Source organism: Rhinoderma darwinii, chromosome 2, assembly GCF_050947455.1.
Source record: "Rhinoderma darwinii isolate aRhiDar2 chromosome 2, aRhiDar2.hap1, whole genome shotgun sequence".
Lineage (NCBI taxonomy): Eukaryota > Metazoa > Chordata > Amphibia > Anura > Rhinodermatidae > Rhinoderma > Rhinoderma darwinii.
Genome location: NC_134688.1, coordinates 120,627,051 through 120,653,873, shown reverse-complemented (window position 1 = coordinate 120,653,873; position 26,823 = coordinate 120,627,051). Strand labels below are relative to the sequence as shown.

Here is a 26,823-nt window from a genome sequence, read left to right as displayed (position 1 = left end):
GGGGGGGGGGGGGGGGGGGGTTACCCACTCAGTTGCATAATATTCCAGTGGCCAAACGATCCATCAAATACTACCTGGGTATACATATTGGGTGCACAGCAGACTCCCTTTATCGTTTGAACTATCTCCCCTTATTTACGAAGATCTTACATGACTTGAAAAGGTGGCATGGTTTACCACTCTCTCTATTGGGTAGGAATCACCTTCTTAAGATGATGAGCTTCTCAAAGCTATTGTACCCTTTACAAACCCTGCCACTTCTTTTGAAGCATACAGATGTCTCAAGACTACAGTCGGCTTTTGGTCACTTCTTATGGAAAGGGAGGAGGACTCGAATCCGTATAGACAAACTCATGGCCACTAAGGAGAGGGGTGGTATTAACTTACCTAATATACAAGGGTACAATTTGGCCTGTTTAGCAAGACACGTCATAGACTGGGTGGAATCTACTAGTTATCATTCAGATCACGCGCTTGAATCACATTTTTGTGCCCCATGGGACCTCTGCACGCTCCTACACTCGTCCCTATCAGCCATGCCGGGGTACATAACGCAATCGGTGATCTGTAGAGATACTTTCATGACTTGGAGGGCGATGAGACGGAGTTATGGTTTATCTTTTCGAATTTCCAAATATCTTCCCCTATGGAATCATCCGGAATTCGCTCAAGGAAGACATAGTAGTCTTTTTGCAGAATGGAGGGCGAGGGGCATTCTAAGGGTGGAACATCTACTCCATGACACGGATCCGAGATGGCTTACGGGTCAAGAATTGATAGACAAATTTGGGTTGAGACCTTTCCAAAGAATCCAATATGCTCAGGTCCAGCATTCCTTTGGGAATGCGCTAAGGGAGGTGGGTCGAGAGGTGATCGCAAACAAAACGGATAAAGCAATTTTTCAATATACTGGAATGCTGTCTGTATCACATATCTACTGCAAAATTAGGGATAGCTTGATTGTTACTCCACCGGAACAATTTTTTACAAAATGGGAAGAACAATTAGGAGACGGGGACCTCAGGGACAAAATTTTGATAGGATGGGGTTCAGTTCGGAAACATGTGATGAGGGAGGTGTGGAGGGATACTCAGTTTCCCATAATGCACAGGGCAATCTTCGGTTTTACTATACCGCCGGGCACTGCTATGCCTGACCGCCTGGTAGCCTGTCCTAAATGTCATATTCAAAAAACAGATCTGTTCCATGGCTTATGGCAGTGCTCGGCAATTCAGCCCTTGTGGTCTCAGGTCCGTGACATGATGGGTACACTGTGGGGATTGACTTTGCCAATGTCACATGTCCTTTTCCTTTTCCACTATTGGGAGGAGACGACGGATGGTGGCAGAGCGTAAGGGAGACACCTGCCCCAACTGTTTCACCTGATCTGTTTGGTAGTTAAACAACTACTGCTACAACAATGGTTGGTATCGACAATACAAACTATGCAAGATGTTGTGAACCAACTAAAGCAATGTTTACACATAGAACGATTAGATGCGGAACGTATGAAAACCAATCGCACTAAAAGATTTTCCATAAAATGTAAGGCATTTATGATATGGCATTTATTTGAATCGGAACTTAAACAGGCGGTGTCTCCCTCCACGCTCACCAAATGGTACTTGTTGGAAGTCTTAAAGGGTACGCTGGGTCGTCTGCATTTGTGGGACAGCTGAATTTCTTACCAAACTAAACTAGGATTTTCTCTTCCCGAGAAGGTGGGAGGGGTTTGCCCCCCTTTTTCCTTACTACTGCTTCATGTATAATTTTTATTTAATTTTTTGATACAAACTAATGTGCAATTTCTTTATTTGTTACATTACACTTTGTGGTAATACTGTTCAATATGTTTGAGCCTGCGTGCTCTTATTTGTTGTATGGTTTTGTATAACTTGAAGAAAATAAAAAATAAATTTTTAATAAAAAAAAAAAAAAAAAATACAACTAATCCCACAAAAAACAAGTCCTCATACAGCTATGTCGATGGAAAAAAAATAAGTTATAGCTCTTTGAATGAGACTATAGAAAAACAAAAAAAATAGCTTGGTCATTAGGACCCAAAATGGGCTGGTCACGAAACGAATCCGTTAAACATAATGTTTACACCTGCGTTGGAGGCTCCGTTAGGGGCCTCCGTTGCACATCCAGCAGAGATTACCGAAATGGTAGTGCAGCAGGCTGCGCTGTTTTTTGCGGTAATACCACGGACAAGCCGACAGAACCCATTAAAGTCAATGGGTTCCGTCGGCCACCAGTGGTGTCCATGGTGCAACGGAACCGTCGCTTTCAGTTTTCCCTTGTTCTGCTGCTCTGACAGAGCAGAGCAAATGAAAGCAGCGACGCAGACGCAAAATATCTGTTTGTATCCATCATCCATTGACTTCAATGTTAAAAAAGGAAAGGAAAGCCCCTTTGTTAAGTTTCCGTTATTTTGGACAGAAAAAAATAGCGGCGCAGACTACGCTATTGGTTCCGTCAAAAAAAAAAACGGAAGCCTGACTGTACAGAGCATAACTAAGCACAGCTGCTGCGAATACAAAACCCATTTAAATCAATGGGCAGTTTGACGGAAACTTTTATTTGTGTTTTCTGTTCCTATAACAAAGCAGAAGCACGGAAATGCACAACTCAGATGTGAACAAAGTCTAATCTTTTGATGTGTAAAAAACCTGTCAATCTACAATCAACAAGTAAATGTCAATGTCTTTCAAGTTTCCATTTAACTATGAATACAGGTAATGGTTTAAGGATTTCTCACCTACAGAAAGGAGGCGCCACATTATAGCAGGGGTGGAAAAGCAGGCAAACACATCATCTGTGCAAGAGAAGTGGGTGAGATGAGGAGAGATGACAGCTTGTCCTCGACACTGTCCCCACATAAATACCTGACCACTCTGAGACTTCGCAGCAGACGTGTGGGATGAGTGGCAAGCCGCAATTTCCACTATTCTGATGAGAAAAACACAATTTTTAGACGCGGTAGTGATACATCTATCTGCAGCTCAGTATCATCAAAATATAAACATATGAATTCGGACATATGCATGCCTAATGTAATGGAACAGGCTATTTGATTTTAAAGGGTAAATAAAACTTTCAGAAAACTTCTGACATGTCATAGTGACTTGTCAGAAGTTTTGATCGGTGGGGGTCTGAGCACTGAGACCCCCACCGATCGCTAAATGAAGCGCTCGGGTGAGAGCTGAGCCGCTTGGATTCTGATCGGCTTTTCTCGGAAAGCCGAGCAGTTGGTGTACGGGCTCATAGGTTTGAGCCCGTACACCAACTGCTCAGCTTTCCGAAAAAAGCAGATTAGAAACTAAGAAGCTCAGCGCTCACACGAGCGCTTCGTTTTAGCGATCGGTGGGGATCTCAGTGCTCAGACCCCCACCGATCAAAACTTCCAACATGTCACTATGACATGTCAGAAGTTTTCTGAAAGTTTAGTTACCCTTTAACATATGAAGGTCCTTTGTGAAACTACTGGATACCATTTACTATTTGTTAGCAGTAAAAATACTCCTCAATATTATATACACATTATTATATAAACGTACTCATGCATACAATTAGTGGGCTACACTGGACCACATATGAAAGAAAGGCTCGACAACAAGCAGCTGTATTTTCTGTATTTGCAGTAGTAGCCATATTAGATGCTCCACACCTGTGAAAGGACTCATACTTCAGCTCTGGCATATTTCTGAAAAACCCTCTGTTTACAATAGCATCAATTATGTTTAACCCCTTAATGACCGGGCCATTTTGCACGTTAATGACCAAGGATTATTTTTTTGCTTTTTCATGGTCGCATTCCAAGAGTCATAACTTTTTTTTTATTCTGTCGACATCGCCGTATAAGGGCTTGTTTTTTGCGGGACGAGTTGTATTTTGTAATTGTACCATTTTTAGATGCTTATAATGTATTGATTAACTTTTATTAACTTTATTTTAGGAGAGAATTGAAAATAAGCAGCTATTCCAGCATTGATTTTCACTATATAAATTTACGCCGTTTACTATGCAGCGTAAATAACATGTTCACTTTATTCTATGGGTTGGCACGGTTACGGGGATACCAAATATGTAAAGGTTTTATATGTTTTCCTACGTTTGCACAATAAAAAGCCTTTTAGAAAAAAATTACTTGTTTTTGCATCGCCGCATTCCAAGAGCCGTAACGTTTTTATTTTTCCGTCGATGTGGCCGTATGGGGGCTTGATTTTTGCGGGCCAATGTGTAGTTTTCATTAGTACTATTTTGGGGTACAAAGGACTTATAGATTAATTTTTATTTAATTTTTTATGGGGGGAATGGGAGAAAAGAGCGAATTTTGCCGTTGTTTTTTGCAGTTTTTTTGGACGCCGTTCATCCGGCGGTTTAATTAATGTGTTCATTTTATTGGTCAAGTTGTTACGATCGCGGGGATACCATATATGTGTATGTGTGATTTGTTTTGACACTTTTACAAAATAAAACCACTTTATGGGCAAAAATTTGTTTTATTTGATTTTCACTAACTTTTTTTTTTTTTTTTTCACAAACTTTATTTAACTGGATTGAAATTATTTTTTTTAGTCCCACCAGGGGACTTCACTATGCGATGTGCCGATCGCATATATAATGCTTTGGTATATTTAGTATACCAAAGCATTATTGCCTGTCAGTGTAAAACTGACAGGCAACCTGTTAGGTCATGCCTACGGCATCGCCTAACAGGCAGTTGCTGAAGACAGACCTGGGGGTCTTTGTTAGACCCCCGGCTGTCATGGAAACCCGACGGCGACTCGCGATTTGTTTGCGGGGGCGCCGATGGGGTGACAGAGGGAGCTCGCTCCCTCTGTCAAACACATTAGATGCCGCTGTCACTATTGACAGCGGCATTTAATGGGTTAAACTGCCGAAATCGGAGCGCGCTTCGATTCCGGCAGTTGCAGCAGGAGCCAGGCTGTGTATAACAGCCGTGCTCCTGCCGCTGATCGCGTGGGTACAGTCTCAGTACCCTCGCCATCACAGGACGGATATATCCGTCCTCCTGCGCGAACTAGCAGCTGCTGAGGACGGATATATCCGTCCTTCGGCGTTAAGAGGTTAATACAGAGTATGCAATGCATTTGTCTGCCTGGTTTCTAATCTTTCTCCACAGAGCTGGTTAAGTGTAATGGTATCATTTGGGCAATTCTTGTTCAGGTTAAAATTAAAAAAAATACTAACACGGATAGATTAATTAATTAGAATTAAGCCGTGAAAATGGAAAAACATTTTTTGTCCCCAATAAGATGTCGTTTTCGATCAATATTTTTCATAGGGAAGAAGGAAAAGCACCCCAACATTTGTAAAGCAATGTCTCCCGAGTATGGTAATACCCCATATGTGGTTAAAAACTGCTGTTTGGACATATGGAGGGGGGGGGGGGGGGTTCAGAAGAAAAGGAGTGGTATTTGACTTTAGAAGCGTAGATTTTGCTCGAAAGGTTTGCAGACGCCATGTCGCATTTGCAAAATCCGAGATAGTACCAAAATAAAAAGTGACCCAATTTCAGAAACTACACACCTAAAGGCATTTCTCAAGGGGTGTAGTGAGCATTTAGACCACACATGTGTTTTTCAGAAATTAATACACAGTGGATGATGCAAAGTGAAGATTGCAATTTTTCCACTGAAATGCCACTTCACCACTCAATATGTTGTGCCCAGCTTGGGCTACTGGAGAATCTTACCCCATACATTTTTAAGTGGGTTCTCCAGAGTTTGGCAATGCCTTACATGTGGATGTAAACTGCTGTTTGCACACACTGTAGGGCTTAGACGGGAAGGAGAGCCATTTGGAGCGTGGATTTTGCGTTGTAGTAGTTTTGTTTGGAGTTTTACTGGTATTTCAGTTTATAATGTGGGGGCACATGTAATCTGTGCCGAGTACATCAGGGCATAATAGGAGGGTATAATAATAGGGTTAATAATAAAACGGCATAGATGTATAGTAGGCTGTGAAGCAATCCTTTATGCGCAGGCCGGTGTCGCACTGATGAACAATGTCCTTTCTTATCCCCTTTTGTAACACTCTGCACCTTTTCGGGACTTTTCCTCCTTTGTAGTTTGGAAAATTTTGCTGGGAAAGTGTTGCGCTGGTATAATAGGGGCGTCCTTTCCTAGTTTCTAAATACTAGGGCCCTGAAACTGAACGAATGCACAACCGGATGTTTTTTCATCACCACATTACTAGCGCCATAAATTATTTGTTTTTTCCCGGTTGACGGAGCTGTGCAAGTGCATGTTTTTTTACCAGACAAGCTGTAGATTTTATTGGTACCATTTTGGGACACATGACTTTTTGATCACCTTTTATTTCATTTTTTGGAAGAGGAAATGACCAAAAACAAGCAATTCTGGAATTGTTTTTTATTGGGGGGTTTTTCAGCATTCACCGTGCACCATAAATTACAGGTTAACTTTATGCTGCGGGTCGATACGATTACGTCGATACCAAATTTATATAGGTTTTTCATGTATTGCAGCTTTTGCACAATAAAATCACTTTAAAAAAAAAAAAAAAAAAATTATTTGTTTTCTGTGTCGCCATACCCCAAGATCCATAACTTTTTTATTTTTGCATGGACAAAGCTAATTTTTATTGGTACTATTTTGGGCTAAATGTGTCTTTTTGATCACTTTATTCCATTTTTTTGGGAGGAGATGAGACCTAAAAACCGTGATTCTGGCAGTTTTTTCATATTTTTTTTACGGCATTCGCCGTGCGGGATAAATTACGTAATCGTTCTATAGTTTGGGTCGTTACAGAAGCAGCGATACAATGTATATATTATTTTGTTTTTTCAATAATAAAAGACTTATGGGAAAAAAGGCAATTTTGGTTTCTTTTAATTTGAAACTTATTTTTTACAACATTTTTATTTACTTTCTTTAATCTTTTCCCACTAGGGGACTTTAAGTCCTGCACTGCTGATCGCTATTGTAATACACTGCACTACATACATAGTGCAGTGTATTAGAGCTGCCGGTCATACACTCACAGCAAGCCTATGAGGACCCGCTTCCGTTCATGGCAGCCATAGAGGCCATTGTTAGACCTCCGGTTGCCATACCAACCATCCGGTATCCCATCGATCGCTTTGCTGTGGTGCCGGTAGGCTAAAAACCCCTCAGATGCTGCGCTCTCTAGAGCACATCATCTGAGGGGTTAATTGGCTGGATCGGAGACTAGATCCGGTCTTGAAACTTTACAGCAGGGTGTCAGCTGTAACATACAGCTGACACCCGGTGATGATGGTGCAGATTCTGCTTCTGAGACTGCACTATCACCGCTACGTAACTGTACAGCAGTTTGCGGGAACCCCTTCCCGACAGCACCATATATGTATGGTGGATGTTGGGAAGGGGTTAAGGCTTGTAAACTACAAGGTCAACGATAAGCAATAACAAAAATTGATCACCATCAATTAGTGGCAGTAGGAGTTTGGCTTTGTTCACATCTGCATCAGAGGCTCAGCATGCTGCGCTATTGTGTCCGGTAAATTCACGGACACCCCCACAGAAAGCCGATGGAACTTATTAAAGTCAATGGGCTCCGTCGGAAAGCGGCAGTGTCCGATGTGCAACGGAACCGTTGGTTCCGTCAATCCCTTGTTCTGCTCCTCTGTCGGAGCAGAACAACGTAATGGCTCAACGCATATATGAACATAGCCTAAATGTTAATGCCATTCATAGCGACATTTACAATACATTGCCTGTCTAGTGCACGGCTCTTATCGTTTTTTTGAGGAATACTAAGCGCACCCCCCTTCCTATATAGTTCTAAGTAGTTCCCACCGACTGTCGATACCAGGTTCTCATGAGAGCTGCCAACGATGGGGAGAGAAAATTCATTAATGATAGCTATGATGGAAAGGATTTATCAAACCACAAAAAGTGTATGTGTGTGTGTGTGTGTGTGTGTGTGTGTGTGTGTGTGTGTGTGTGTGTGTGCGCGCATAAACGGGACTTTAGTCCTACCTGAGTGACTGGGCAGTTGATCTGTTGATAACCGGAAGTGATGTAGAACAGTACAATCTGACATCAACCGTGCACCCTCTTACTGCTTGACAACAAATGACAATTTAAAGTATTGTCCAGCATCTTCTGCACTACTCCGATTCTAGTTGTCATTTGTTAGTGGGCATTAAGCAGGAACAGGGCTAAAAATGTTCAGCTATTAGGTACATATACAAAGAAACAATGCATTAACCCCTTCCTTCCGCAGACATTTTTCTGGATTTTCACTTTCGGTTTTTTCTCCCCACTTTCCAAAAGCCATAACTTTTTTATTTTTCCATCAATATAGCCAACTGAGGGCTTGTTTTTTGAGGGACGAGTTGCAGATTTTCACTGCACCATTTATTGTAGCATATAATGCAGTGGGAAATTGGAAAAAAAATGGTGGGTTGGAATAGGAAAAAAATAGCGACTCCTCAATCTCATTCACCATGGGGTAAAAACGGAATGTTAACTTTAATCTGCGGGTCAATGCAATTACAACAATATCAAATCTATATTGTTTTTTTATGCTTTACTACTTTTACAAGGACAAAACCGATTGTTAAAAATAAAATTTGAGTTTTGTTGCCATATTCTGAGAGCCACAACCTTTTTTTTTTTCTGATTAAGCGGTACAAGGGCTTATGTTCTGCAGGGTGAGCTGTTTCTATTGGTACCATTTTGGGGTACATGAGACGTTTTTGCCACTTTTTATAAAAAAAAATTTGTGGGAGATAAAGTGACCAAAAAAAAAGAGATTCTGGCGGTTTAATTTTTTATGGCGTTCACGATGCGGGCTAAATAATGATATATTTTAATAGTTCAGACTTTTACGGATGCTGCGATACCAGTTGTTAATTTTTTTATTGTTTTTACATTGTGCGGAGGGAAAAAAAATGGGAAAAAGGGGTTTAACATAATATTTTTATATATTAAAAAAAAAGTCACTGTATTTAACTTTTTTTTTTACTAGTCCCCCTAGGGGACTTGAACCAGCGATCGTTGGATCACTAATGTATTGCAGTACATCAGTATACTGATGACACTCTCTTATGAAGACTTGCCTGAGTTAGGACTTCATAGCAGTACAAATCATCAGGCCCCCAGGCTGCCATGTCAATCATCTGCACTCCGCGATCGCGCCTTGGGGGGGTATTGCAATGTTACAGGGGGACATCCCCTGTTTCTAACCACTTAAATGCTACGATTGCTATCGACCATGGCATTTAACTGGTTAAACAAGTGGGATCCCGCTCGTTACACTGAAGTGTCGGCTGTAAGATACAGCCGACACATTTGTTCTATGGAGCTGGCTCAGCCCGGGAGCCCTCTCCATACTCCAAAGGTGCACCGTATATATACAGCGGACGTTGGGAAGGGGTTAAATCATATATGTACAGAGGGGTGATATGTCCATTTTCTGATGTACTCTAGAGAGTGAACCCTAAATTCGGTATCTCTATAGTACATAATAAGCAATCAGAATGCTGATTAGAATGCCAAATGTTGCCCCTTGTCTTCTACTAACTGATACTTTCAATTTACTGGGCTTGAGTCCATGGTATCAAATGGCATGTACACAACAGTATATATGGCCAGATTCCAGACAGGGACATAAAGTTATAAGTTATGTTCACACAGTGAATGGTTTGAGAAATATGTAAATGTAGCATCTTCACACTTTGAGGGATAAAGTTATTTTCACTGGGGACTAGGCAACACTTTGTTGTGGAGTGGCCATAAATAATATAATGTTATAATGTACATTGTTCCCTTTAGATTATAATGCCTCTAGAGCTTTAGACCATGTATGGCCACAAAAGATCCACTGTAAACTGTAGGGTTACAAAACATGGTACAAAATTTACAGAACATGGTATCTTATTGAGGAGAAAATTTCTGTATTTATTTTACTCCTAGTGCATTCTTCACATATGTATACATACAGGACTGTGTATGATAACACAATTTATTATTATACTGAATGAACTGCTACTCTCAAAAACACACTGAGTCTAACTAAAAAGGCCAATGACTACCGTAAGTGCCCCCTCTGCTCTGAGAAACAGCTATAGTGGTGTCAGGATCGGGCACTAGAGACGCTCCTAATAGCATAGGGGAGGAACTGGCAATCAGTGCAGAGAGCCTGTAGCATGGAACATAAAGATGCCCCCTCCAAGGAACTTTCGATCACAGTGCCAGGTACATGAAAAATAGTATTTTTTAAATCTCTTTCTCGTTGAATTCACTGGGGGACACAGTATCATGGGTATAGGTCACTGTCACTAGGAGGCAGACACTAGGTAAATATAAAAATAAAAAGTATGGCACCACCCAGTGGGCTATGAGGAGCACTCAGCTCCTCAGTTTGTACCAAGAGCAGTAGGAGAGCAGAGCGGGTTTAATACAATATGTTTCAAATGAGAAAAGAAACCTCAAGAAGTCCAAAAATGTAACAAAGAAATAGGGCGGTACCTGTGTCCCCCAGTGAATTCAACGAGAAAGGGATTTTACCGCTAAAATCTCGTTAAAATATTCACTGGGGGACACAGAACGATGGGACATCCTAAAGCAGTCCCTTAGGCCTTATTCAGACGAGCGTATTTCACTTCCATCTTACGGGCGTTAAAACAACGCACGTCACACGGACCTATGCAATTCAATGAGGCCATTCAGACATTGTGTTTTTCACGCAGCGTGTCTGCTGCGTGAAACTCACTGCATGTCCTATACTTGTGCGTTTTTTTTCAAGTCAATAGGTGCGTGAAAATCACGGACAGCCCACGGACGCACATCCGTGTGCTGTCTGTGATTCACGCAACTGTTGCTAAAGAAATTAGAAAAAGAAAACCACCTCCTTTAGTTTATTTTGCGGACGTAAAAAACATGCTACATACGGATGACATACAGACGTAAAAAACGCAGACACGCACCGTACACAGATGTCACACAAACTGCAACGCAGGAAAAATTCTGTGTTTTTTACGCGTACAAAACGGACACGGTCATGTGAATAAGACCTTAGAGTGGGGAAGAAAAAAAAAAAAAATTGACAGCCATGCGAGCAGCCTAAACCACGGCTGCTTACAACGCCATCCGACCCAAACTTGCATCAGCAGAGGCCAAAGAATGGATCCGGTAAAACCACGAAAAAATATATAACGAGAACCAGGTGGCAGCTTTACAGACCTGAAGGACACAAGCCTGATGCCACACCGCCCAGGAAGCCCCAACTGCCCTGGTAGAATGAGACGTGACCCGGAAGGGAGGTTCCCTACCATTAAAGTATGCCCTTTTAACGGCCAACCGTATCCAGCTAGCAATGGTGGCCTTTGAAACCGGGCCATCCTTATAACGGCCCTCAGGAATGACAAATATGGATCCCGACTTCCGGAAGGCCTTCGTAGCTGTAATGTAGACCTGAAGGGCTCTATTGACATCCAAGCAACGTAAGGCATGTTCACGTGGATGAGAACGTTTAGGATAAAACTAAATTAAGATGGAAGGGGGGAAACCACCTTAGAAAGGAAGGATGGCGCTGGATGTAGCACCAGCTTGTCCCTATGAATTACCATAAACCGGGACTTGCAGGACAAGGCTGCCAGCTCAGAAACTCTACGGATAGGAGGTGATCGCCACAAGGAAAACTACCTTCCGGGATAAGATCCTGAGAGAAACTTCTCGCAAAAGGTTAGAAGGGTACAGCCTGGTGAGCGTCAAAGACCTGATTGAGATTCCAAGGTTTCCGAGGAGACCGATAAGGTGGAGCACAATTTCCTCGCAAAAAAGTCTTAATTGAAGCGCGGAAATCCAAAATGAATTGTAAAAGGATAGGGCTAAAACCTGCCCCTCTGGAGTAGTCAATCTGAGTCCCTGATCCAAACCGACCTGGAGGAAGGCCAGAATTTGCAGGATGGAGAAGCGGAGGGGGTTGATCTGATGGGATTCACACCACCTAAAAATAAGCCAAGCAAGGGCAATGGTAAATCCTTTGGGATTGAGTCTTCCGGGGCTTGATCATATTCTGAATGACCGGATCAGAGAAATGGAACTTCAAAACCACGGTCTCAACAGCCAGGCCGTCAAACGCAGTAGACCCAAAGCAGAGTGGAACATTGGACCTTGAGAAACGAGGTTGTGCCGCAGAGGAAACCGCCACGGGGCGTCTGCTAACAGAGCATGAGATCCGCGTACCAAGCTCTGCGAGGCCAGTCTGGGGCAACTAGAATAGCTGGAATACCTGCGTCCTTGACCCTTTTCGGCACTCCAGGCAAGAGTGAAGGGGAAGGAAAGAGATAAAAACGGGTTAAAGTGTGCCCAGGGGAGAACCATAGCGTTGGCTCCTATGGCCCTGGGATCCCTGGTTATGGTGACGTAGCCCTGGTATTTGTGATTGAGGTGAGAGGCAAAAAGATCCACATCCAGGAAACCCCACCGAATGGAAAATGCGATGAAAAATATCTGGATGAAGAGACCATTCTCTGGGATCCAGGCGTTCCCGGCTCAGGTAATCCACCTCCCAGTTGTCTACTCCTGGGATGTGCACTGTTAAGATTGCTGGGAGATTTTGTTCCACCCATCAAAGGGTCTTGGCGGTTTCCCTCCATACAGTCCTGCTTCTTGTACCTCCCTGATGATTGTAGTACCAAAACATTAGATGTAGCCCATAGTCCTAGGTCGAAACGCATAGCTCCTTGTACTTAGAGACACACACATGCTGTCCACCACACGTTTTTTTTAATGAAATAATGCTCTTTATATATTTTCTTCCATAACTGGGGATTTAGCTAAATTTTCCACGCTAGTGCAGGAGCGCCTTAAAGAGTGATCGTTTTTTTAACCTATTTTCCACATCGGCTCCCGCTGACCACTCAGCCACTGGTGTCCACTACTAGGGCCAGCAGACTGCCTAGGTACGGAGCATATTGGCTCCACATGCTCGATGATCGAGTTGTGCCGGCCACCTAGCACAACTACATAAGGTGAGTGTATTACTCACATATACACCTGTGCTATTACCATCCACCCTGTAATTACAGTATCGCTCTGTGTCTGTCTTTTTTTTATCCCCATATTACTGTCGATTACGGTACGCCACCGCTGTAGAGTTGTCTGTCTGTATCCACACTGGAAGACCCTGGAGATGAGATGTCCAGTGAGACAGGTTGAGCAAGATGTTGATATGGAGCTCAGCTTCCGGGTCGGACCAGGTGCCCTGGACTGTGAGGCAGCCGAAGACCCCCCCCCAGCCACACACACCTGCGTAAGTTGTGATGACTTGCCAGTGGAGACTTGTAAAGGGTTTTCCCTGTGAGATGTTGGTGAAATACATCCACCACTGCAGCTCCTTTTGACCGAAGGGGGCAGACGGATAATCAGATCTAGGAGTCCGGAGACTTGTCGAAACGAGATAGAATCGCCAGCTGTAGAGATCGGGAGTGAAATTGAGCAAATGGGACTGCCTCGAAGGTTGAGACTATCATCCAAGACTTTCATGCAGAAGCGGATGGAGCAAGGAGCATTCCTGAGGAGTACTGACACTCCCTGTCAGAGTGGAGATTTTGTCTCTCTGTAAGAATACCATGGCTGTCTAAGTATCCAGAACCAGCCCTAGAAACTTCATTCTCCGAGAAGTTCTGCGTTCTTGCCATGACTAAGAACGCAGACCGCGTTCGAAACGCGTAGGCTTGGGCATTCACCCCAACTACTCCTACCTTTCTGCCTTGGGACTGCGTCTCCCTTCTGATTTTAAGAATTTCCTGAAATAAACAAGGGACTTGTTTTTCCCTTTTAACCAACATCAGCGCTGGATCATTTCCTCCTTCACCTTGCTATTTCATACCGCGGGCCGTCGCGGGGATCCGTTTGACGCTGCTTGAAGACGCAGACCGGTGAGCTGGAGGTTTCTCCCCGTTTTTCATATTGAAGGATGACTTGATGCCATTGATCAGCCATCTGAATCTGCAAAGACACTCCAGTGTAATGTTGAGGATGTCCAAGTTCTCCTGTTTGGAAGGTGCCTTCCCCAGTAGATCGTCCAAGTATGGGATAACCGCTATCCACCTGGATCTGAGGAGAGTCATGAGCATGGCCATGACCTTGGTGAACACCCTTAGAGCCATGGCTAGCCCGAAGGAGAGGGCCACAAACTGGAAATGCTCAGAAACCTACTGCAAAGCGCAGGAAACCCTGATGTACTTGAGCAATGGGAAGATAAAGATAAGAATCCTTTGTGTCTATTGAGGACAGAAACTCGTCGACCTCCAAGGAAGAGACTACCGATCAAAGTGACTTTAAATCTTCACATATTAAGACATTTTAGATCCAAAAGACATCAGTCCTTTTGTACTGTGAAAAGGTTGGAATAAAACCCTTTGAACAGTACTAGAGTTGGTACTGGGACAATTACTCCTCAATGGAGGAGACTTTGAGGCTTGAGAAAAAGCTTGGGCCCTGGAGGGGCACAGAGGGAGTCTTGACAGGAAAAAACGCCTTGGAGGGTGAGAAGAAAACTATTTTGTAGCCTGTCGACACAACCTTCTGCACCCAGGCATCTTCAATGTTTTCTGGCCATGTCTCCTGGAAGGAGAGAAGCCGTCCCCCCACCAGAGGAAGCAGCTTGGGTGAGGGCAAATTTTCAGGCTGTGGAAGCCCACTGTGCCGGAGCAGGTCGGGTGGGTCTATTGTGGGGCTGCCAGAAGTTTGTAGACTGGAAGGAATGTCCCTGCGCTCGGAAGGGACAGGAGTCCCGTGTGTTCTGCCTCGGACGTCGGGCTGAGTACCAAAATGAACTAAACCATCTGTGTCTTCTGACTGAGGGAACTGTCCAAGTTTGACGATGTTGTGGAAGAAAAGTGCTCATTCCTCATGTAGTCTCAGAAATTAATTGGACCAGGTCAGACCTACAAAGGAGAAACTGGGCAAATGGAAGGGAGAAAACCTTCTTCCTAGAGGTACTATCAGTATTGCAGTTCCTACTCCATATGGCCTTGCGGACAGCTATCGCATTAGCCATGGCCTTAGTCAACCTTTGGGCAGATAGGACAGAGACCACACAAATATATTTAGACATCAGCAAAAGCTGTGCAGCTAGAAGGGAAGTATTCACCCGAGAGTCCCCTGAATCAATTGCATCCTGAAGTTGAGTATCTAGTTCAATACTAGCCAAGCTAACCCAATATGCTGCAAAAGAGGGAGTCTGACTGAAGCCGCGGCTGCGCTGAACATTGCTTTTGCCATAGACTCCACTTTGGCATCAACAGGATCTTTGGAGGCGGAAGCATCTGCAACCATTAAGGTATTTTCATAAAGCCGAACCATGGGAGAATCTACGAACACACGTAGTGTGGCTGTCCGGCATCCTCAACCGCCGGTGCAGTAGTAATAGGGGACTGGGTGATCAAGGCGGGGAACATCCACCAGAAACATGCCCACTGATGTGGGAAGAGCATCTGCCAAAATGACGGGTATCCACTGAAAAAGTAGGAATTCATTTCACCCAGCGCCCGCAGGGGAGTCCCCAAGTGGAACACACGAGGGACTCGCACCTGAAAAAGAAATAAAAATAAATCTAGCAGAATTGCCTGCAGTGCAGGACATGACTGCCTCCTACGGACACAAAGCTAAAACTGAGGAGCTGAGTGCTCAGCAGGGGGTATAGCCCACTGGGCAGAGCCACATATTTTTTTTTTTTATATTTACCTGGTGTCAGCAGTCTATACCCATGGTAATGCGTCCCCCAGTGAATACTTTAACGAGAAGCGTATATTTATAGATATGCAACCTGCATGACCGACACCTTGGGTTTATTTATGCTGCTCTCACCGTCCTGTAAATAGCACGGACAGCAGTATTAAGAGATCTGCTGACAGATTCCCTTTAAAGGAACAGTGTCACGAAAAAAATATTTTTTACATCAGTTTGATTTTAGTGTTTTATTAAAAACTTTTATATTTGTGTGTTTGTGTTTTACTTTTTTTTATTTTTTCACTTTTTCTTCCCTATGGGGGCTGTCATTTTTTTTTCCATTTCTGTATGTGTCGATTAACGACACATACAGACATGGAATACGGCAGCTACAGTCCCATAGTGAATGCGAACGGGGCCCGTTCCATCCACTATGCTGTACGCCGTCTGTGTGGGAACGGCGCATGCGCCGCTCCCACACAGTCCAAGTTGAACTGTACGCCGTCCGGCGCCATTTTCCTGTAGACCGGAAGTCACGGCCGGACAGTAAGATTACTACTTCCGGTCGCGGCTTCCGGACTTGTGCACTTGGAGCGGCAGTAGCAGACGGCGCGGACGGACAGGAGGGAGCGGCGGCGACTGGAGCAGGTAAGTTATTTCTGTGTATGTAAGTGTTTTACTGTGTGTTTACTAGTGTATGTAAACCTACTACACTGTGTTAGCTCAAAAAATGGCGACACACAGTGTAGGAGGTTTGACCGTTCAATCCCCACGTTTCTCCCGGCACTAGCCAGGATAAAGGAGGGGGGGATTCTGAGAGCTCACTAGAGCGAGTGAGTTTTCTCAAATTTTGCAGCATAAAGCAATGTGGTTGCTTTACCACATGCAATGCTGCAATTTTGGGAATTGCTCCATCTAGTGACCAGCACTGGGAAATATTATAAATTAGAATCTAATTTATAATATTTCCTGACTCGTGAAAAAAATTAAAACAATGCTTAAATCACCTATACACTAATTGTTTAACTAAAAAAAAAAATACATTTTTTTCTAGCGTCACATTCCCTTTAATAATGGACAACATCCTAGAACAGTTGTGGGCAACTGGCGGCCCATTACACAACTCCAAGTGTACACTCTGCTGCCCTGCTAAACACTCTGTATACATACACTCAGTGGCGTAACTACCGCTATAGCAGCCGTAGCGGCTGCTACGGTGCCCGCGGCATGAGGTGGCCCGTGTCGCACGCCGGCACGGGCCCCCACCATGGCCGGAGGCTCCGCTAGCAGCGGCTATGGCTGCTACAGCGGGACGCCACTGAACACTACGGCAGAGCAGGGAGGCATCTCCCCGCTCTGCCATTAAACAAAATACATGTATCCCCTATCCACAGGATAGGGGATACATGTGTGATCGCTGGCATTGATAGGGAGAACGGGGGACTGAAAGTCCCCTGAAGTTCTCCATCACAAACCTCGCACTTCCGGTGTCTGTCGGCAGCTCCGTAGAAATAAATAGAGCGCCGGTCACACTTGTGCGCATGCGTGACCAGCGCTCCTTTCATTTTTATTGAGCAGCGCAGACGCCGGAAGTCAGAGGTTAGTCATGGAGAACTTGGGGGACTTTCGGTCCCCCGTTCTCCCTATCGCTGCCAGCGATCACACATGTATCCCCTATCCTGTGGATAGGGGATACATGTCTTTTGTCTTTTCACACTGTTGGTCGCATTTTTTTGGGGGGTTGGGGACGCTGTATGGCGTTCACTACGGGGGGGGGGGGGGCGCTGTATGGCGTTCCCTACAGGGGGGGGGGCTGTATGGCGTTCCCTACAGGGGGGGGGGCTGTATGGCGTTCCCTACAGGGGGGGGGGCTGTATGGCGTTCCCTACAGGGGGGGGGGCTGCATGGCGTTCCCTACAGGGGGGGGGCTGTATGGCGTTCCCTACAGGGGGGGGGCTGTATGGCGTTCCCTACAGGGGGGGGCTGTATGGCGTTCCCTACAGGGGGGGCTGTATGGCGTTCCCTACGGGGGGGGGGCTGTATGGCGTTCCCTACGGGGGGGGCTGTATGGCGTTCCCTACGGGGGGGGGGGCCTGTATGGCGTTCCCTACGGGGGGGGGGGCTGTATGGCGTTCCCTACGGGGGGGGGCTGTATGGCGTTCCCTACAGGGGGGGGGGGCTGTATGGCGTTCCCTACAGGGGGGGGGGGCTGTATGGCGTTCCCTACAGGGGGGGGGGGCTGTATGGCGTTCCCTACAGGGGGGGGGGCTGTATGGCGTTCCCTACAGGGGGGGGGGGCTGTATGGCGTTCCCTACAGGGGGGGGGGGCTGTATGGCGTTCCCTACAGGGGGGGGCTGTATGGCGTTCCCTACAGGGGGGGGCTGTATGGCGTTCCCTACAGGGGGGGGCTGTATGGCGTTCCCTACAGGGGGGGCTGTATGGCGTTCCCTACAGGGGGGGGGCTGTATGGCGTTCCCTACAGGGGGGGGGCTGTATGGCGTTCCCTACAGGGGGGGGCTGTATGGCGTTCCCTACAGGGGGGGGGGCTGTATGGCGTTCCCTACAGGGGGGGGGCTGTATGGCGTTCCCTACAGGGGGGGGGGCTGTATGGCGTTCCCTACAGGGGGGGGGGCTGTATGGCGTTCCCTACAGGGGGGGGGGCTGTATGGCGTTCCCTACAGGGGGGGGGGCTGTATGGCGTTCCCTACAGGGGGGGGGCTGTATGGCGTTCCCTACAGGGGGGGGGCTGTATGGCGTTCCCTACAGGGGGGGGGGGCTGTATGGCGTTCCCTACAGGGGGGGCTGTATGGCGTTCCCTACAGGGGGGGGCTGTATGGCGTTCCCTACAGGGGGGGCTGTATGGCGTTCCCTACAGGGGGGGCTGTATGGCGTTCCCTACAGGGGGGGCTGTATGGCGTTCCCTACAGGGGGGGCTGTATGGCGTTCCCTACAGGGGGGGCTGTATGGCGTTCCCTACAGGGGGGGCTGTATGGCGTTCCCTACAGGGGGGGCTGTATGGCGTTCCCTACAGGGGGGGCTGTATGGCGTTCCCTACAGGGGGGGCTGTATGGCGTTCCCTACAGGGGGGGCTGTATGGCGTTCCCTACAGGGGGGGCTGTATGGCGTTCCCTACAGGGGGGGCTGTATGGCGTTCCCTACAGGGGGGGCTGTATGGCGTTCCCTACAGGGGGGGCTGTATGGCGTTCCCTACAGGGGGGGCTGTATGGCGTTCCCTACAGGGGGGGCTGTATGGCGTTCCCTACAGGGGGGGCTGTATGGCGTTCCCTACAGACCCCCCCGTAGGGAACGCCATACAGCCCCCTCTGTAGATAACGCCATACATAGATCCCAACTATTTTCCAAAACCTGCATTCACTATACTGGTTTAATAGGTGAAATGCTGGTGACAGGTTCCCTTTAAAGGACCAGTGTCACGAAAAAAGATAATTTTATATCAATTTGCTTTTAGTGTTTTATTTTAAAAAAATTATTTATTTGTTTGTGTTTTACTTTTTTTTATTTTTTCACTTTTTCTTGTCCATGGGGGCTGCCATTTTTTTTTCCATCTCTGTATGTGTCGATTAACGACACATACAGACATGGAATACGGCACATACAGTCCCATAGTGAATGCGAACGGGGCCCGTTTCATCCACTATGCTGTACGCCGTCTGTGTGGGAACGGCGCATTGAACTGTGCGACGTCCGGCGCCATTTTCTTCTGGACCGGAAGTCGCGGCCGGACAGTAAGATTACCACTTCCGGTCGCGGCTTCCGGACTTGTGCACTTGGAGCGGAGGTAGCAGACGGAGCGGACGGACCGGAGGGAGCGGCGGCGGCAGGAGCAGGTAAGTTAGGTACGTGTTTACTACTGTATGTTAACCTACTACACTGTGTGTTAGCTCAAAAAATGGTGACACACAGTGTAGGAGGTTTGACCGTTCAATCCCCTCGTTTCTCCCGGAACTAGCCAGGATAAAAGAGGGGGGATTCTGAGAGCTCACTAGAGCGAGGGAGTTTTCTCAAATTTTGCAGCATAAAGCAATGTGGTTGCTTTACCACATGCAATGCTGCAATTTTGGGAATTGCTCCATCTAGTGACCAGCGCTGGGAAATGTTATAAATTAGAATCTAATTTATAATATTTCCTGACTCGTGAAAGAATTAAAAAAATTAGAACAATGTTTAATCACCTATACACTAACTGTTTAACTAAAAAAAAAAAATTATATTTTTTCTAGCGACACATTCACTTTAAAATAACTGATAACACACAAACAATTGTACTGTTCATGGCTTTTATTGAGCACATTGAGTAAACATCCACAGTGCAGGGTAAAAAAAAAGTAGGCAAGCCGCTGTCTTAACTGAGATAATTGGCAAAAGGTGTTTCAATTACATATACCCTGATGTACCCGCACATATTACATATACCCTGATGTACTCCGCCCAGATTACATATATCCTGATGTACTACGCGCAGCTTACATATATCCTGATGTACTCCGCGCATATTACATATACCCTGATGTACTCCGCCCAGCTTACATATACCCTGATGTACTCTGCCCAGCTTACATATACCCTGATGTACTCCGCCCAGCTCACATATGCCCCCACATTAGAAGCTGAAATACCACTAATACACCAAGCAAAATCTGCGCTTCAAAAGCCAAATGGTGGTCCAACTGAGCCTGGCAGTGTACCCAAACGGCAATTTATGACCACATATGGGGTATTCTGGAGAACCTGCTTAACAATTTATGGCATGTGTGTCTACGGTGGTGCAAGCTGGGCACAACACATTGGGCACTGAAATTGCATATTTGTGGAAAACAGCAATTTTCAATCTGCAACATCTATTGTTTACTCACTTTTGCAAAACACTTGTGCGGTCAAAATGCTCACTACACCCCTAGATCAATTCTTTGAGGGATCTAGTTTCCAAAATGGGGTAATTTTTTGGAGGGTACCACTGTACTGGTACTATAGCTCAATGCAACATGGTGTCAAAAAACTAATCTTATAAAATCTCCACTCCAAATACTAAATGGCGCTCCTTCCCTTTAGAGCCTTGCTGTGTGTCCAAATAGCAGTTTATGACCACGTGTGGGGTATTTCCCTACTCTGAAGAAGTTGCTTTACAAATGTTACGGTGCTTTTTCTCCTTTATTTGTTGAGAAAATGAAACATTTTTAACTATTGCTGCGTCTTATTGGAAAATAATGTAATTTTTCATTTTCACTGCCCATTTCTAATGAAATATATGACACACCTGTGGGGTCAAAATGCTCACTACACCCCTAGATGAATTCCTCAATGGGTGTAGTTTGCCAAATGGAGTAACTTTTGTGTAGTTTCCACTATACTGCTACCTAAGGGGCTTTGCAAAAGCGACATGGTGCAGAAAAACCAATCCAGCAAAATCTGCTCTCCAAAAGCCAAATGACGCTCCTTCCCTTCTGAGCCCGGATGTGTATTCATACAGTACTTTATTACCACATATGGGGTATTTCCGTACTCTGGAGAAGTTGCTTTACAAATGTTACGGTGATTTTTCTCCTTTATTTGATGAGAAAATGAAACATTTTTACCTAAAGCTACGTCTTAGTGGAAAAAAATGAAATTTTTCATGTTTACTGCCCAATTCTAATGAAATCTATGAAACACCTGGGGGGTCAAAATGCTCACTACACCCCTAGATGAATTCCTCTAGGGGTGTAGTTTCCCAAATGGAGTCACTTTTGGGGGGTTTCCACTGTACTGGTACCTTAGGAGCTTTACAAATGCGACATGGTGCCGAGAAATCAAACCAGCAAAATCTGTACTTCAAAAGCTAAATGGCGTGCCTTCCCTTCTGAGTCCTGCCGCTTCCCCAAACAGCCGTTCATGACCACATGTTGGGTATTTCTGTACTCTGGAGAAGTTGCTTTACAAATGTTGGGGTGCTTTTTATCATTTATTTGTTGAAAAAAATAAAAATTTTGAGGTAAAGCTACATCTTATTGGAAAATAATATAATTTTTCATTTTCACTGCCCAATTCTAATGAAATCTATGAAACTCCTGTGGGGTCAAAATGCTCACTACACCCCTAGATGAATTCCTCAAGGGGTGTAGTTTCCTAAATGGAGTCACTTTTGGGGGGTTTTCACTGTACTGGTACCTCAGGGGCTTTACAAATGTGACATGGTGCAGAGAAATGAATCCAGCAAAATCAGCGCTCCAAAAGCTAAATGGCGTGCCTTCCCTTCCGAGTCCTGCCGCTTGCCCAAACAACCGTTTATGACCACATGTTTGGCATTTCCGTACTCTGGAGAAGTTGCTTTACAAATGTTGGGGTGCTTTTCCTCATTTATTTGTTGAAAAAATAAAAAATTTTGAGGTAAAAATACATGGTATTGGAAAATAATGTCATTTTTCATTTTCACTGCCCAATTCTAAGGCCCTAAAAGGCTCTAGGTGCTCCTTTGCTTCTGAGGCCGGTAATTCATTCCAGTAGCGCACTAGGGCCACATGTGGGATATTTCTAAAAACTTCAGAATCAGGGCAATAAATAGTCAGTTGTGCTTCTCCGGTAAAAACCTTCAGTATTAGAGGAAAAATGGATTAAAATGGAATTTCTGCCCAAAAAATGAAATTTGTAGATTTCCCCGCTACATTGCTTTAATTCCTGTGAAACGCCTAAAGGATTAAAAAACTTTCTGAATGCTGTTTTGAATACTTTGAGGGGTGAAGTTTTTAAAGTGGGGTGATTTGTGGGGGTTTCTAATATAAAAGGCCCTCAAAGCCACTTAAAGAGGCTCTGTCGCCAGATTATAAGTGCCCTGTCTCCTACATAATGTGATCGGCACTGGAATGTAGATAACAGCAGTGGTTTTTATTTTGAAAAATGATCATTTTTGAGCAAGTTATGAGCAATTTTAGATTTAGTTTCTTAATGCCCAACTGGGCGTGTTTTTACTTTTGACCAAGTGGGTGTTGTAAAGAAGTGTATGAGGCTGACCAATCAGTGACATACACTTCTCATTGTTCCAGCCCAGCTTCTTTCACTGCACAATCACCCTGTACTGTGGATCATCCTGGGCTGTAACAATGAGAAGTGTATGATACTGATTGTTCACTGATTGGTCAGCCTCATACACTTCTTTACAACACCCACTTGGTCAAAAGTAAAAACACGCCCAGTTGTCTATTGAGAAACTAAATCTAAAATTGCTCATAACTTGCTCAAAAATGATCATTTTTCAAAATAAAAACCACTGCTGTTATCTACATTACAGCGCCGATCACATTATGTAGGAGACAGGGCACTTATAATCTGGTGACAGAGCCTCTTTAACAACTGAACTGTTCCCTAAAAAAATGGGCTTTTGAAATTTTCTTGAAAATGTGAGAAATTGCTGCTAAACTTCTAAGCCTTGTAATGTCCTAGAAAAATAAAAGGATGTTCAAAAAATGATGGCAATCTAAAGTAGACATATTGGAAAAGTTAGCTAGTAACTATTTTGTGTGGTATAACTATCTGTCTTACAAGCAGATACATTTGAATTTAGAAAATGCTAATTTTTTGCAAATTTTCTCTAAATTTTGGTGTTTTTCACACAAAAATATTGAATATATCGACCAAATTTTTTCACTGACTTAAAGTACAATATGGCACGAGAAAATCTCAGAATCGCTTGGATAGGTAAAAGCATTCCCGAGTTATTACCACATAAAGTAACACACGTCAGATTTAAAAAATGAGGCTCTGTCATTTGGTCCAAAAGTGGCTCAGTCCTGAAGGGGTTAAACGGAGGACATACTAAAAGTGGTATCGGTAATCCATCGGCTATTATGGCAACCATTTAAAATATATATGTCAAGAAAAGGTCATGAGAGTTCATGATGTATACGTTTAAATAGGTGCCATAATAGCCTATCGTGATGGATGCCACGGTTAAGGAATCAGTCACAGCCTATGATTAATGTATACAACTGGAGCTTTTCCCGGTCTATGGGTTAAACATAGGCCAAAAACGGGATAAGAAAGGGGCCTTACTTAGCATATACATGCCTAGTAAGAACTATGATAGAGCTGCAAATTGCAGGGATGTGACCCGTTTAAATCACTATATAGGTAACATAATGCACATTGTCCAGCACAAAGTCTATGGCAATGTGACCAATATGCCTTACTATATATATACCAATATGCCTTACTATATATATATCGATATATCTATCTATCTATCTCGATATCTAACGATATCTATCTATCTATCCATCTATATATATGTTACACACACACACACATATATATATATATATATATATATCTCCTCCAAAACACGACAGCACTACGACGTTTCAGCCCTACTCCATGGGGCCTTTACCAAGCATAAGTCAGTGAGCAGTAAAAATATAAATACACAGACCAAATGATCCACAAATCAAGTGAATAATGAACAAACATTTTCATATAACTTTTGGTGTCAGTAGTTAACAATAAAAAAGTAGAAAAAGGTGCATTACATGGATATACAGACATGGTATTCTTTTGGACAAACATCATCAATTGTCTTCCATTTGCTGTATATATTTTTACAGACAAATTCCACAAAATTCAGCAAAAAAACCTGCAGGGTCAAAATGCTCCTTATACCACTCTATAAGTTCCTTGAGGGGTGTAGTTTGCCAAATGGTGTCTTTTTGGGGTGTTTCCACTGTTTTGGCCCCATAAGACCTCTTCAAACCAGACATGGTGCCTAAAATATATTCTAATAAAAAAGAGGCCCCAAAATCCTCTAGGTGCGCGTTTGCTTCTGAGGCCTGTGTTTCAGTCCATTACCGCAATGACCTCCGGGTTGCCATTTACGGAAGCCTCGGAGGAGCAGCCTCCGGCCGGTCCTCCGAGGCTTCCTGTCAGTGTGACTGTCACGTCACAATGACAGAATACATTACACTACGTAGGTAGTGTAATGTACTCTAGCAGTGATTAAAGCTGCAAGTCTAAATGTCCCCTAGTGGGACAAATAAAAAAAAAGTAATAAAAATGTTTTAAAAAAAAAAAGTGTCAAGATAAACGTTATAAGTTATATAAACAAAAAATGCTTTTTTTCCTATAATAAAGACTTTCATTATATGAAAAAAATGAACACGTTAAATAAAAGTACACATATTTGGTATCGCCGCATTCGTAACGACCCAAACTATACAACTATAATGTTATTTTTCCAGCACGATGAACATCCCAAAAAAAAAAAAAATTAAAAACTACACCGGAATCACTATTTTTTGTTCACCACCCCTCCCAAAATAGAGAATGAAACGTGATCAAAAAGTCGCATGTACCTAAAAATAGTACCGATAAAAACTACAACCCGTCCCACAAAAAACAAGCCCTTACACAGCTTTTTTGACTAAAAAATAAAAAAGTTACGGCTCTAATATGGTGACACAGAAAAAAAATTATTTTTATAAAAAAAGTGATTTTATTGTGCAAACGCCACAAAACATTAAAAAAAACTATATACATATGGTATCGCCGTAATCGTACCGACCTGCAGAATAAAAGTAAAATATGTCATTTATAGCGCACAGTGATTACTGTAAAAAAAAAAAAAAGCCAAAAACATTGTCAAAATTTTTGTCACTTTGCTTGCCCAAAAAAAAATCGAATAAAAAGTGATCAAAAAAAAAAAATCACATGTACCCTAAAATGGTACCAATGAAAACTACAGATTGTAACGTAACAAATAAGCCCTCGCACGGCTCAGGTGGAGAAAAAAAAAAAAAAAAAGTACTGGCGCTCAGAATATAGCGACAGAAATTGTACAGTGTGTCCAAAAGCGGATAAGATTGGGCACCATTTATCAGTGCGACACCGGCCACACATCTATGAATTATTTATTTACCCCATTATTATACCCTCTTATTATGCCCTGATGTACTCTGCCCAGCTTACATATGCCCGCACATTATAACCTGAAATACCAGCAAAACCCCAAACAGAACAACTACCAAGCAAAATCTACGCTCCAAAAGCCAAATGGCGCTCCTTCCCTTCTGAGCTCTGCCGTGGGTCCAAACAGCAGTGTATCACCACATATGGGGTATTGCCGTAATCGGGAGAAATAGCTTTACAAGTTTTGGGGTGCTTTTTATTCTTTATTCCTTGTAAAAATTACATTATATTTTTTCAGAAAAAAAAGTAGATTTTCATTTTCACAGACATATTCCAATAAATATAGCAAAAGACCTGTCGGGTCAAGATGCCAACTATACCCATAGATAAATTCCTTGAGGGGTGTAGTTTCCAAAACCACTTTTGGGGAGATTCCACTATTTTAGCACCACCTCTTCAAACCTGACATGGTGCCTAAAATATATTTTAAAAAACCCCAAAATCTTCTAGGTGCTCCTTTGCTTCTGAGGCCGATGCTTCAGTCCATTATCATACTAGAGCCACATGTGGGATATTTCTAAAAACTGCAGAATCTGGGCAATAAATATTGAGTTGTATTTTTCTGGTAAAACCTTCTGTTACAGAAATTTTTTTATTACAAATACATTTCGCCAAAAAAAAATGAAATTTTTAAATTTCACTTCTACTTTGCTTTAATTCCTGTGAAACGCCTAAAGGGTTAATAAACTTTCTGAATGCTGTTTTGAATACTTTGAGGGGTGAAGTTTTTAAAATTGGGTGATTTATGGGGTCTATCTAGTACATAAGGCCCTCAAAGCCACTTCAGAACTGAACTGGTCCTTGACAAAATAACCTTTTGACATTTCCTTGAAAATGTGAGAAATTGCTGCTAAAGTTCTAAGCCTTGTAACGTCCTAGAAAAATAAAAGAATGTTCAAAAAACAATGCAAATATAAAAGTAGACATATGGGGATGTTAATTAGCAACAATTTTGTGTGGTATTACGATCTGTTTTACAAGTAGATTACATTTCATATTAGAAAAATTATAATTTTTGCAAATTTTCTTTACCTTTTGCCGTTTTTTCACAAATGAGCTATGAATTTATTGACCAAATTTTTCCACTAACATAATGTACAATATGTCACGAGAAAACAATCTCTGAATCGCTTGGATAGGCAAAAGCATTCCAGA

The 26,823-nt window shown here is 43.6% G+C and overlaps 1 protein-coding gene across 4 annotated transcripts in view; it reads right to left on the bottom strand.

Annotated features, from left to right (window-relative positions):
• The window catches only part of RCBTB2 (RCC1 and BTB domain containing protein 2), a 103,125-nt gene that overhangs the window by 32,061 nt on the left and 44,241 nt on the right, over window positions 1-26,823 (bottom strand). For all 4 annotated transcript variants that reach the window (XR_012881390.1, XM_075852240.1, XM_075852243.1 and 1 more), the window contains exon 9: window positions 2,762-2,952. Coding sequence is in view for 3 of the 4 variants with exons in the window: in XM_075852240.1 (XP_075708355.1) it covers window positions 2,762-2,952 (191 nt within the window). In the remaining variant the exon portion in view is untranslated. The remainder of the gene's footprint in view (window positions 1-2,761; window positions 2,953-26,823) is intronic.